We start from the raw sequence: 13887 nt of genomic DNA, 5'->3' as shown, positions 1-13887 counted from the left end.
CACGGATGGACGCCGGGTGGCACTCGGTGCCAGGGCTCCATTCACGAAGAGAACCCGTGCTTGGCGTTGGGCTCCTTCCAGGGGCTAAATTGCTCCTTTTGTCTTTTGGGGTCAAAGATGGCAAGATCATTTCGGTGATGATGAACATGGGCGCTCAATGAAAATACCTGTTGAGTGAAGGATGAACAATTGCACGGGCTAAAACCACTTTTTAAAACTCTGTATTGATTTGGAGGCTATTCCAGTGAATTAAAGAATCCACAGTCGTTTAATGGAATCCTGATTCTGTGCGTCAGAATATTCTTTTTCTAAATTAATTAATTAATTTATTTTTGGCTGCGTTGGGTCTTTGTTAATGCACGTGGGCTTTCTCTAGTTGCGGCGAGCGGGGGCTACTCTTCCTTGCGGTGCGCGGGCTTCTCACTGTGGTGGCTTCTCTTGCTGCGGAGCACGGGCTCTAGGCGCGCGGGCTTCAGTAGTTGTGGCACGTGGGCTCAGTAATTGTGGCTCGCGGGCTCTAGAGCGCAGGCTCAGTAGTTGTGGCGCACGGGCTTAGTTGCTCCGCGGCATGTGGGATCTTCCCGGACCAGGGCTCGAACCCGGATTCTTAACCACTGCGCCACCAGGGAAGTCCCAGAATATTCTTAATTGTTCTCAGTTTATTTTTTTCAAGCAGAACTTTCTTTTACATTTTCATGTTTAAAAGCAGCATAGGCTCCAAAATCCTGAGGTGCCCTCTTGTTCATTGTGTTTCCGGAAAAGCTGAGGGGCCCCCACCGTGCCTGCCATCCCCCAGCTCCCAGCCGTGTCTACTTTCCAGCTCCTGCAGCGGGAGCGGGGCACGCACCTCCTGTGTCACACGCCTGCTGTCCTCGGGTGGAGCAGCCGCCCCCATTCTGCACTGAAACGGGGTGAGGCGGCAGAGGAAAGCTGCAGGTTTGCTGGGGTGCATTTCTTTACATAATGGTTTCAACATTCCACTCTCTAGGGAGGCTCATCCACCGCTTGAACTTATTTGGGATGTTAAAAAAAAGCACATGATGCCTGGGGTATGCAGCACTGAGGACTGAGTTAGGGAAGCTGTGTCTGATTCCAAATCAGTCATGCCAAGTTCACGCTTGGCCAGGTGGTCTTGTGTGCGGCCTGGGTTCTGGGGTGGCTCCCCTCGCCTCCGCCAGCCTGTGAGCAGTGGAGGGCAGGCGCCATTATTCGTCACGGGGCCTCACGGGCCGTGCCTCGTTGCCAGGGTAGCTCCTTTAAAAACAGGGCATTTGGGCCCTAAAGTACACCTTCGAGGCACCTGGCTGGCAGTTCTCATCGTGGATTCAGTCCCTGTTCATCTGCTTTGGGCTTATCTCCCCCCGCTTGACGGTGACCACCTTGAGGGTGGGACTTCCGTCTCATTCCCCCACAGGGCCTTCCTGATGCCTGGCTGGCACAGGCATCAGACACATTACTGCTCCCCTGTAGGGTGCTGGCTCCCTAGAGGTAAAGGCAGCAGAAGACGGAGTGGGGCTCAGCATAGGCAAAGCTGATCCTTGAGCAGTAGGAGGCGTCTGCAGTGGGCGTCCTGGTTTCCTTGGCCTGCAGGGGCCAGACAGATGAGGCGTGTGGGCTGGCACAGGGTCTCTCCTTAAGGTGGGTTGCAGGACTTGGGCTCTGGGTCCTTGCCACACAGACTGATTCTGTGTGCGGGCTGTGACTGTATGACCCGTCCCTCAACGTTAAAATAACAGCATGGGTTGCGTGTGGTCTGTGGACCTGGAGATTTGGCACGGGCTTCTCGGTAAGAGGCTTGCCTTGGCAAACCCCTCGTCTCAGAACTGGTTTCCTGTTGCTCCCAGGTGTAGAGGAGTAGCGAGGTGGAGCAGCCATCAGGTCGAGCTGGGCTGTTCTCACGCGCCATCAGGCTCAGGATCAACCGTGGGCTGTGCCCCTGCTGGTTATGATTTGGGAGAGTGAACTTCGTGAGGTTACCAGGTAGAAATGGTGTAGGGGTAGATGTTTACTCCGGCCACTTTCGGATATAGGTCATCTGTGTAACATTGTGCTGCATGTCTTGGTACTTCCACCGCCCTAGGGCAGTGCCTTTCGCATCACAGGAACTAGGAGGTTCTCAGTGCAGATAAACAGTCAAGCAGAGCAGGATCGAAGAGTCATGTGTGTGTCATTGATCGCCTCGGATGCCAGCCGGAGTGGCAGTCACAGTTCAGGGCCTGGCGTGACCTGCCCGCAGGTCGCTGGCCACTTCCGCTTGTTAGCCATGGGTACAGCGCAAAGGCTGGTGACACGTGATGTTTACATTACTCACTTCTCAGTGTCGCTTGCTTTCAGTGTAGACTTTACCATCGGTGCTTGTCTGGCAAATTGTGGGTGACCGTGTCCCACCGTTTCCACGTGAGCCCTACATCGCGGTCACCTGGTCCAGACCCCGCCCCCCCCCCCGCCCCAGGATTTCACCTGAAGTGCCTCACCCTCTCTTCCACTCGCCAAATTTGTGCTGGGGCTGACAACTCCTGTGGGATCGAGGAGAAAGAAGCCTGAGCGGGCCCCGGGGGCGGTCTCTCTGAGGGCTGCGATCAGCCATCTCGGGCTCCTCCGAGGAGGCCCCTCTCTCCACTCTGTAGTTCGCCTGAGACTGTGGAGATGATACTCTCCTTATGATGATGGGATTGATTATCTTGTCTCCCTTAACCTTTCATGCTTTTATCTTGTCTCAGCTTAAGTGTAAGCAGTTGTAGGCAGGAACTGTACTCATCCTTTAAAAACAAAATCTTATGGACGATTTCAAATGTAAACAAGAGCAGAGAGAAGTAAATGAAGCCCCACACGCACGTCGTTGTCTAGCTTTGATCCTCCCCAGCCCTGAGGGCCTCACATCAGCATTATTCCCCCAGCCCCCTATGCAGCACGAAGTGCTGAGGGGCTGCGTTGGGATGGGGAGTGGGAAGTCGGTGGGTATCCAGCGCGAGGAGGGGTGCTCCAGTATTAGTTGTCGTGGATCAGTGGGGTAAAAGGCAGCTATCCAGGGGCCAAGTGCTCAGGGGTGAGGAGTGCAGGCCAAGGAGCAGAGGAGAAAAGCCGGACTCTGGCTGGGAGGAGCAGGAGGAACGCCGGAGTTCACTTTGCTGAGGGCATGTTTTGTGTGCGGCGGGCCCTGCAGGATCTCCTGGAGACCCCCGGGGCCTCACCTGCCTTTGTGAGGGAGTTAGGGCCCCTCTCCATCCTCCATCTGTGAGTTTGACGGGCTGCCGAGGTGCCTCACAGGCATTGTTTTGGGTGGGATATGGCACATGGCTGAATTTCCCCCTTGCAGAGGAGAAACAGGAACGAGAGCTTATGGTACATGTTTGGTGACATAGGCATTTGTTTCTTGTAAGTGTTGGTCAGAGCTAGGCCTGCCCTAGGTCCCGGCCACTGTCTGGCGTTGGGTCCTGCCCAGGCAGACGAGCTGCAGAATCACAGACAAGACAGTGGAAGGTGATTTCTCGGTCTGGTGTGGGTCACCACCTTTGGGTTTCGCTGCTGTGTTCGGTGATGTTTCCCTGCCGAGTCTGCACGTTGGCGTCTTGTATTCTCTGGTTTTACGTTCCTTTGCGTGACTGGAAGCGGTCACCTTTGGCCTCTGCGTGCAGGTGCCCAGTGCCCATGCCTGACTCTCTGAACATCTGTGCCCGCGGAGGGCCTGGAGGGCTCTTGCAGAACTGCAGGGAGGGAATCCTGGGCCTTTCCCTGGGACCCGCAGGCGAGGTTGACTTTATTCTCCCCGCTGTCCTTGGCTCTCCCTCTGCAGGTTTACTTTGATCGCAGGGTTGGCCTCCAGGACCCTCTAGACACTGACCACGGGGTGAGGTCACCCAGGTGCTGGTCAGCGCCCTGAGCCCCTGAGGCCCCGGCGGAGGGAGGGGAAAGCAGAGCGCGTGCCGCGTTCCTACGGGAGAGGGAAGAGGCGGGCCTTGCGGCTGTTGAGCTGTTTCCTGTTGATGCCACAGCCCTGGCCACACCTCCCCGCCTTCTCCGAGGACCCTGCAGTGAAGTGACCCAGCGGAGCCGGGAGGTCACTTCAGAGCAATGCTGCATTTTTGTCTTCTGGGGGAATCTCCCCCTTCCTGCCCCTTCTCGCCTCCTGAGTTTACTCACCTTGAGAATTGGCCCTTGACCTTGTAAGTGTCCATGAACAGGTGAGGGACCAGACCCTCGGTGCCCGAGGCAGCACTGGGCCCGGCCCACCCTGGCTGGCAGTAGCCGGCCCGTCTGCACGGGGACCGTGGTGGTGCTTCTGGCCACTTCCGCTTGTTAGCCATGGGTACAGCGCAAAGCCTTTGTGAATAATGAACTCCAATCATTGCCGTTTCTGCCTGCAGCCTGGAATTGTGTCGCCGTTTAAACGAGTATTCCTAAAAGGTGAAAAGAGTAGAGATAAGAAAGCCCATGAGAAGGTGACAGAGAGGCGCCCCCTGCACACTGTGGTGCTGTCCCTGCCTGAGCGCGTCGAGCCCGACAGACTGCTGAGCGACTATATCGAGAAGGAGGTGAAGGTAAGTCCACGGCCGCAGGACCCGCCTGCCCGTCGCCAGCAAAGGCCCCCTGATGCACCAAACGCTGCGGTTCTGGGACCCGTCCCCACTCACACCTCGGGTGACTCCCACCCGGTGGTGCCCCTGCGGTGGTGTGTCTGATAAACTGGGTGCCCAAACCCCAGGGCTCTGTCTTCTGGCCCCATTTCTGGCTTTCTCTCCAGTAGCAAGCTGCCTCCTTTCTCGTAAAGGCTGGCCGTGTGTTTCGGTTCCTTGGTCAAGGCTAAGAGCTGTTCCATGTGCCACTGTCACAGCCTGGGACACGGACTCCTGAATCCTGTCGAAGCCCGTGCCCACTTGTGGGTACACATGACGCACACTAGTGTATTATCAGTGCTTCCCCTAAACACTACATGAAAGGAAATGAATAAAACTGCGCAGTCAGAGAGAATGGGAAAGGGGACCGCGGTGATGAGAGAGGCCCGTGAACTTGCAGAGGGAGCTGACGAAGGTGGGGTAACGAGTTCACAGAGCCCACGGAGCTGGACCTGCGTCCCTCAGAGGACGTGGAGCTGTCCAGCTGGACCCGGGGGCTGGGGGGGCGTGGAGCACCGTGTGGGCTTCGGGGAGGGGTTTGCTCTCACCTGCCACAGGGAGAGGTGGGAGGTCTCCCTGGTAGAGACATGACACTAGGGGGGCTTTAGACGTGGGGACACCTGGCCCGGAGGAGGGTGGGGAGAGACCCAGTGTGAAGATGAGCAGATTAAGTCAAAGCCTCTGTCCGGAACGGTGAGAATTGCCAACCCCCTTTCCCTCAGGCTTCCAGATAGGCCTGCAACCGGGCCTCTCCCACAAGGGGATCCTCGCAGGAGTGCTTTCCTGTGCAGCCACACAACCTGCAGAAGTGCCGCCTCGAATGACCCTGGGGTGACCACCCAGCCAGCCTGAGAGAAGCTGGCAGTCTGCACCTCTGCCCGTGCACACGGCTTCTTGCGTGGGCAGTCAAGGAGAAGTACACGTTTGAGGAAGACGTTTAATCTAAAGATAGAGCCCGGGACAAACACAAGACGTAAACGTGAATGCAACAGCAGCAGTGCGGAAACTAAGGGAAAAATAAAAATACATAATGTTGTCAGAAAGATAAGAGGAAATACTGTTAACTGTGAGATAACAGGATAACAGGTGGAGATAAGAGCTTTTGGAATTAAAGGATCTTAATTATATGTCATAAAAAATTCATTAGAGGGGTCAAAAGATAAAGTCAAGGCAGTCACCCAGAAAGAATAACCAAAAGACAGGGAGATCAAAAATCAGTAAACAAAAGATGAGAGAGAGAAAAAAATTATAGGATCCATCCAGAAGGTTCAATCTCTGACTCATGAGAAGAAAGGATGGAGGAGAGTGGGAGGAAGTTGTTAAGACAGTAATGGAAGGACATTTTGCAGAATTCACCAACAGACGTGATTCTCAGATTGAGAGGGTCCCTTTCTGGTCATGATGACCAGACAGTCAGGTTTCTAAAACGTGAGCCCTCAGAGCCCGTTCTGACGAGGTTCCTGGGAGATGTGCTGCCTCAGAGCGCAAGGACGCACCAGGAAGGTGGGGACGCAGATCCAGAACCGGGGCTCTAAGCACGGAAAAGAGCAGAGGGATTTCCCAAGATGGGAATCTGAGGAACAGGCCAGAGCAGCTCTGGGAGAAGGGAACACGGATGGTTTTATATGTTGGAGTAGAGGCTGCTGAAGAATTGGGAAGATAGAATTGTACGTTGAAAACAAAGCAAGTGGAGGGAAGGGCAGGCCCATATTACACCGTGAAAATTTAAAGTTTGCGGACTTCCGCTTCCAGGAAGAGGGAGTCGACGTATTTTTCCCTATTCCTCTCACTAAGTACACCTAAAAATCCTAGACGTTATATATGCAACAACCATAAGAAGACTCTGAAAGGTAGAGTGACGGCAGACCAGCCAGGGACCTTGGGACCCAAGGGGGTGACCCTTTGGTGAGTTCCCCGGTTCTCTTTTTCCTCATGTATCCCAGGCTTGGAACTGAAGAAGCTGGCAACCCAGAACAGCCAACAGGTGCACACAGAATCCCAACAAAATTCACTCTCTCTGGCCAAAGGACCAGGAAAGGGATAGCTTAGCAGGACAGAAAATGTTTTACAATACCTGCTCAGTTCCAACCAAATGTGACTGAAAAACCTGTGGGCCCGCTGCTGCCTCTACCAGCAAAGACTGTGTAGGGGCCAGCACCCACCGCAGAGAAGGCTGAGTTGGGAGCTGGGGCTTTATCCCTGATGAACCCCTAGTGGAACTGCGGTGTCAGTGGAGACCATGTGGGGAGCCTGGAATTCTGCCCTCAGACAGCAGCAGTGTGACTCACATACCACCCCTCGTGTCACTGGGCCACTTGGGGGGCCAGAACGCCAACCGTGTCCAGCAGGGAAGAGGAGCCCCCCCCGCCAACTCAGGTGGCAGCGGAGGCCAGTGGGGAGTCAGCCCCTCCACCTGGTAACAGACTGTGCTCCCCTCCCCCGTGGGACTGGAGCAGATTTCTGACATTTGTGTCCTCAGAGTCCTGGAGGGAGAAGAGACGGGGTGGGGTGGGGCTGAAAAGCTGATCAAAGGAGTCATGGCTGAAACTGCTGTGATTTGGTAAAAGACAGACTCAGAGGTTCAAGAAGCTGAGCTCACCACAAACAGGATAAACCCAAAGCAGTCCACGCCAAGACACGTCGTAGTGAAACTTCCGAAAAGTAAAGACAAAGACGGAGTGTTGAAAGCAGTGAGAAAGAACACTTCACCTCTAGGGAAAACGGCATGATAGATTTCGCATCAGAAACCACGGGGCCAGAAGGAAGTGACGACATCCTTCAAGTGCCAAGAGACCCTGAAGAATCAAAGGCTGATGAGAGCACCACAGGCGACTCTGCATCCTCAGACAGCAGCCAACAAACGGACCAGTTTCTTTCTTTCGTTTTTTTTTTTTTTTTTTTAAATTTATTTATTTATTTATTTATTTATTTATGGCTGTGTTGGGTCTTCGTTTCTGTGCGAGGGCTTTCTCTAGTTGCGGCAAATGGGGGCCACTCTTCATCGCGGTGCGCGGGCCTCTCACTATCGCAGCTTCTCTTGTTGTGGAGCACAGGCTCCAGACGTGCAGGCTCAGCAATTGTGGCTCACGGGCCTAGTTGCTCTGCGGCATGTGGGATCTTCCCAGACCAGGGCTCGAACCCGTGTCCCCTGCATTGGCAGGCAGACTCTCAACCACTGCGCCACCAGGGAAGCCCCCGGACCAGTTTCTTGAGGAGCACAGACTGCCACGGGTCACCAGTAAATAGATCATTTGAGTAGTCCTGCAACTATTAAAGAAATTTAATATCTAATTTGAAAACTCCCATAAAAAAAGTCTCCAGGCCCAGGTGGTTTCTGGAAGATTCTATCATATGTTTAAAGAGTTAACACTAATTCTACACAGTCTCTTCCAGAAAAACAGAAGGGGAGGGAACACTTTTTAACTCATTTGTGAGGTTAGTATTTCCCTGATAACCAATATCAGGCAGTACGAAGCAAAAATAAATTACAGACATGAATACAGATGCTTAGGTATAAATGTAACAAAACCTATAGGATTTGTACGCTGAAAACCACACAACACGGATGAAAGGATCAAAGATCTGAATAAGTGGAGAGACATACCACGTACATGGATGTTAACATGTCAGTTTTCCCCAAATTGATATACAGGTTTGATGCAACTCCTATCAAAATCCTGGCCAGATATAGACAAGTATTCTAAAATTTATATGGAAAGGCACAAGAAGTAGAATAGCTGGAATGGTTTGAAAAAGAAGAGTTAAAAGAGAGGAATCAGTCTGCCTGATTTCAAGATGTACTTTAGAGCTACAGCAATGAAGACTGTGAGGTAGCAGTAGAGGGGCTGACACAGTCATCAGTGGAACAAGATCGTGAACCCAGAAACAGACCCAAACAAATACACCCAACTGATTTTTGACAGAGGTGCAAAAAGCAAGTCGGTGGAAGGACCGTCTTCTTAGCAAATGGCGCTGGAGCCGTTGGACACCCATTGAGAGAAAAATGAACCTCACGCTAAATCTCACACCTTATACAAAAATTAACTCAGAGTGGATCATGGAATTAAAGGGAAAATGTGAAACTATAACACTTTTAGAAAAAAAAACCTAAGAGAAAATCTCCAGGACCCAGGGTAAGCAGAGTACTTAGACTTGACATCAAAAAGGCAATGATTGGTAAACTGAACTTCATCTAATTTAAAAACTTTTGTTCTGCAGAAGACTCCGTTAGGAGGATGAAAACACAGGCTACAGACTGGGAGAAGATATTTGCAAACCACCTACCTGCCAAAGGTCTTCCATCTAGAATATATAAAGAACTGTCAAAGCCCAATAGTAGAAAAGCCAACAGTCTGATTAGAACATGGGCAAAAGTCATGAAGAGACATTTATTTCACCAAAGAAGACATTCAGATGGGAATAAGCACATGAAGATGTTCAACATCACTAGCCGTTAGGGAAGTGCAGATTACAACCACAGGGAGACATCACTGCACGCCAACCAGAATGACTGCAGTTAAATAAGTAGTGAAAACACCAAATGCTGGTGAGGATGCAGAGGGTCACTCATGCATGGCTGTTGGGCATGTAGAATGGTGCAGCCACTCTGGAAAACAAGTGGGCAGTTTCTTAAAAACTAGACATGCAACTACCGTCTGACCTGGCAGTTGCACTCTGAGTATTTATCCCAGGGACATGAAAATCTGTGTTGACACAAAAACCTACACATGAATATTAAAAGCAGCTTTATTCATAATGGGCAAAAACTGGAAATACCCCAGATGTCCTTCAGTGGGTAGATGGTGAAACAAATGATGTGCCTCCATACTGTGGAACCGTACTCAGCTGTTAAAAGGCATGATTTACTGATTGCTTCAACACCCTCCAGGAATCTGCAGAGAATTATGCTGAGTGAAAAAAGCCAATCCCCAAAGCTACCTACTGTATGATTCCCTTTGTGTAACATTCTTGATATGACAGAATTATTGAAATGGAGAACAGATAGGGCTTGCTAGGGGTTAAGGAGGAGACCAGGTGGGTGGGAAGTGGGTGCACCTGTAAAAGAGAAGCGGGAGGGACCTTGTGATGGAATGTTCTGGAACCTGACCTTGTCACTATCCTGGTTGTGATGCTGGGTGATCACGAGATGTTACCTTAGGCATAACAGGGTGCGGGGTACAGTGGACCTCTGTGTATCATTTCTTACACCTGCATGCCATTTACAATTATCTTAGAATTAAAGGTTAAAAAAAATTAAAGACTCTGCATAAACAAAATTGTGATTTCACTACCTCTTGGCACAGCGGTGAAGTAGAATGCACCTAACAGGGGGATATAAGCACCCAGTAATGATTAAGTAGTAAATTAGCTAAATTGCAAGAAAAAAGGAAGGAGAAGTTGGGGGGTGGTGATATAAGAGAGTTAACTCTTTCTCCGCCGTAACTGGAAACCAACAGCTAATGTCTTAGATTGATGAATCAGGCAGTAGCAATGTAAAACCATGACTTAGAAAGTTGGCCCTAGATCCAGAAGACCCTGGAGTTGCTGCCTCTGGGAAGCAGTTTATAGGGTTGCCTGGGTTGGGACCAGATCGTTGTTTTTTGTTATACACTTCTGGGGACTATTTACGTTTTTAAACTTCATACATGTATCACTTTGATAAAAATAAAAACAGCGACGACAACACAATGCGCTAGTGGTGAGGAGGCCTCTCCTCCCGCGTACTCGAGTGTAGTTCTTTATGGAAAGTATTTTGCATTCAGAACGAACATTACTAACATGAAGGGGAGAGGCCCTTAACAGTAGCTTCTCATTTCTGAATGCTTACCTATACGGCAACACTATTTAACATTTTAAATACATTTTCTCATTGAATCCTCACCCGGCTTTTCTAAAGCAGAAGCATCCTTCCCAGGGTTTCGACCCCACGAGGCCCAGGGTGGTGCAGGGGTGCAGGCTCGGGACCTGTGAACCGACACTCTGGCTTTTAATTCGGGGGGCAGCAGCGGGTAATTAATCACATGTGTGATACCAAACCCAAGATGCTTCTTGATAAGATTTGTTATTTCTTATTTATTGTATTTTTAAAAGTTGAATAGGTAGGTTATGGACATGGTACAAAATTCAGATGGTAAGGAGATTCCTGGTGAGGAGAGGTCCCCAGTCCCCCCACCGCCCCGCCCCTGGAAAGAACCATTGGCATCAGTTTCTCGTGTGTCCCTGCGCGGGCGGTGTGTCCATATCCGAGCACGCACGTGCATTTGTTCCCAAATGATGACCTAGTGCACACTTTGCACCTCGTTGTCTACACGCAACAGTATATCTCGACATATCTTGGTGGGTTGGGGCACGTAAAGCTGCCTCGTCCATTTCCCTCCCATGATAATGGCTGTACCATATTTTATGTAACCGGTGATCTATTCATACATATTTAATTTGTCTCTGTTACACATTTTACTAACCCTCTAGGATAAATTCCAGAAGTAGAATTGTTGGGTGTAGGGCTAGGTTACTTTTTATCTTGACGGACATTTCCAGGTTGCCCCTCACGCGGGACTTAAGCTGGTGTACACCATTGGCAGTCTGGGCGAATACCCGTTGATCCACACTCTAAGGAGCCACACAGTGTACATGCGGGCTTTTTGATCTTTGCCAGCCTGATGGTCGTAGTCTGTTACATCACAGTTTGTACTTACGAGTGAGGTTGTGTATCTTTTCATATGGTCGAGTCAGATCTCTTAAGTGTCTTTCTATAGCCATTTTTCTGTTGGGCGGTTGGCGGTTTTCCCATACGTTTTCCCTAGCGCTCAGTGTGGTAGGTGAGTTTGCCCTTCGCGGTGAAGTTAGTTGTAAGGTTTTCCCTGCTTGTCGCTTGTCTTTGTTCAGAGATGTCTCGGTTCTCTAGAAGCAGGGCCTGAAACTGGAGATTGTGTTTGATGATTCAGGGTGTGTTCTCAGGAGAAGGGGAGGGAAGGAAGCAGGATGGGGCAGAGGAGAAAGATGTGTGTCTGCCCACTTATGGGCATGTAAGGGGCCCCTAAAGGCCACACAGGTGCCTCTTTGTCCCCAGTATGTATTAGCCTCCCCACCTCCTCATCACGATCCGGGCCGGTTGCCCCTGCAGAACAGTACCACCTTTCTCTGCTTGCTTGTCTGCTGGCATCAGGAGGTGACTGCGGTTTTAAGTTTAGATCCCTTTCTTGTCCCATGGTAGAAGCATTTTACCCCTCGAGCCAGGCTCTCAAAACAGATGGAGCCAAAAGTTTCAGGGCTGGGAGCACACGTTCCCCAAGTGGGTCTCTTGGATTGATGGTGATCAGAGCCACTCCTGCTGCCGTACCTTGGACCCCAGACCCATGCGTTCTGTCCACTGGGGACCAGGCGTGGTGTAATGACTGCTGGTTCCAGATGTGCCCTGCATTCTGAAGAGATGTGGCATCCTTTCAGGTGTCCCCTCCTGGATGTGCCCCGACCCTGTAGAGGACCTTGCTGGTGGTCTGGGCCCCTGAGTTTCAGCATTGTCTCAGACCCTCTCTTCCCAGCCTTGAACAGTTTCCTTCCCCCGTGTACTGTAACTCAAGCGAGTGACTGCGAGTCCCTTCGGAGGGAACCGGGGGCGTTGCTGCAGCGCACACTCGTGTGGGTGTTACAGATTCGTTCTCCTGGGGCTTGGCCTTTCCCTCAGGCACTTCCTGGGACTGGAAACCGGGTCAGAGACGGCCACTTTGCGTTGGAGCAGCACACTCAGTGGTGGTGTCCTTGTCTGTATACGTGAGGCGGGACCCTAGTTGGCTCCCAGCAGCTCTCTTGCCCCTGGGAACGCCTCTGCTCTAGTTGCATCTCTGTGGGGCCTGCATACCAGCCCCCCCCACCCAGCCATTTGACCATTTACAGTCACCGCCCACTGCAGTGAGCCCGCCTGCCTGCCCTGCTCCTGGTGGCCGAGTGCTGCCACCTGGCTTCCGCTCTCCCAGGGCCCTGTCGTCCCCCTCGCTGCAGGAAGCCTAGTGCTAAAGCATCTCCCCCATTAGCTCTCCCCCTGAGAACAGCCACCGCAGAGCTGCTGGGTGGTGCCCGCACCCCTGCCAGCCCGTTCGTTCCAGCTCATCCCTGAGAGTGGGGTGTCTTCCCAGCCCTCCCAAGTAGCAGGGGCAGCCGTGGGGTTCCAGCTCTTACACGGTAGACCCCCGTCCAGCAGGCCCACCTCTCTGCATCTTTTGAAACCTTTATCCACAGTATGCTCGGCAGTTCTGCAATCTCCACTGAGTTTAACATGGGCCTTGTGTTTGCCGAGCTTCTAAGCTGTGCTAGCAGTGCATGAGAGCCGTGTCCGGGCCCCTGACCTGGGTTAAGTGCAGAGCCCCGTAGACGCGCTCGTCCAGCTGGGGGTCCATCCACCTCCATCCGGCACCTCCTGCTCCATCAGAGTTCAGTCTCTCTTCCCAGCGGGTCCCAGTCGTGCTGTGTTGAGATTTGATCCCAGGAACAGGTCTTATGGCCAGGAGGGGCGGAGGGGGCAGACCCTGAGGAGAACAGCATTGTCATGAAAGGTGCCCATCCCAGTGAGGCCCGTGTGTCGTTTTCGAGCAAGGGGTGTGTGTGTGTGAGTGTGTGTGTGTGTGTGTGTGTGTGTGTGTGTGTGTGTGTGTATGGGCGTCCTGTGGCTTCTAACAAGTGGGGTTGGGCCACTTCTGCAGGCCTAGAGCGTTGAGAAGAATATGAGATTGAGGTTCCCAAGTGCATCTACCTGGGTGTCCCCATCCCACGTCTCAGAGTCCTGCCCTTCCATCAGGGCCCACGCTCTGCCATGGAAGACTTGTTGATCAAGGTCAAATAGGTGGATGTTATAGGGAGGCTGACTTCGGCTCAGTATAAAAATGGACTTCTCTTATAGCTCATCAGCAATTATTTTTGGAAATACTTTCCGCTGTTTAGAGCTGAAGGGACGAGCTCACCAGCACGTTCCTGTGTTGGCTGCAGTCTCTGTAAGGGCGGCAGGAACGGCAGTGGGGTTAGCGGGTGCCCAAGACAGTCCGGCTTTTGCTGCCAGGGCTGATGGAGCTGATGTGACCGCTAGTCAGATGTCCCCTTGGTCTGTGTTGTTCCATCACATTCATCCCTCTGCAGCTGTGTCCTGAATGTGCTATGATCAGTTAATCGGCACAGCAGCCCGCGCCGCGTCATCTCACGGCGGGTGTGGGCTGGTCCCTGACATCGCTGAAGGAGGCGCTGCACATTGGTCAGGACCGGCAGGGGACCGCCCAGGACGGTGGGG

At 52.0% G+C, this 13887-nt stretch overlaps 1 protein-coding gene across 3 annotated transcripts in view; it reads left to right on the top strand.

Annotated features, from left to right (window-relative positions):
• The window catches only part of CCM2 (CCM2 scaffold protein), a 59904-nt gene that overhangs the window by 20736 nt on the left and 25281 nt on the right, over positions 1 to 13887 (top strand). For 2 of the 3 annotated variants that reach the window (XM_068550271.1, XM_068550270.1), the window contains one exon: positions 4365 to 4538. The exons of the other annotated variant lie outside the window; for it this stretch is intronic. In XM_068550271.1, coding sequence (XP_068406372.1) covers positions 4365 to 4538 — 174 coding nt within the window. The remainder of the gene's footprint in view (positions 1 to 4364; positions 4539 to 13887) is intronic. 3 annotated transcript variants of the gene reach the window in all.

The sequence above is a fragment of the Eschrichtius robustus genome, chromosome 8 (assembly GCF_028021215.1).
Source record: "Eschrichtius robustus isolate mEscRob2 chromosome 8, mEscRob2.pri, whole genome shotgun sequence".
Classification (NCBI taxonomy): Eukaryota; Metazoa; Chordata; class Mammalia; order Artiodactyla; family Eschrichtiidae; genus Eschrichtius; species Eschrichtius robustus.
This window is presented reverse-complemented; position numbering and strand designations above follow the sequence as displayed.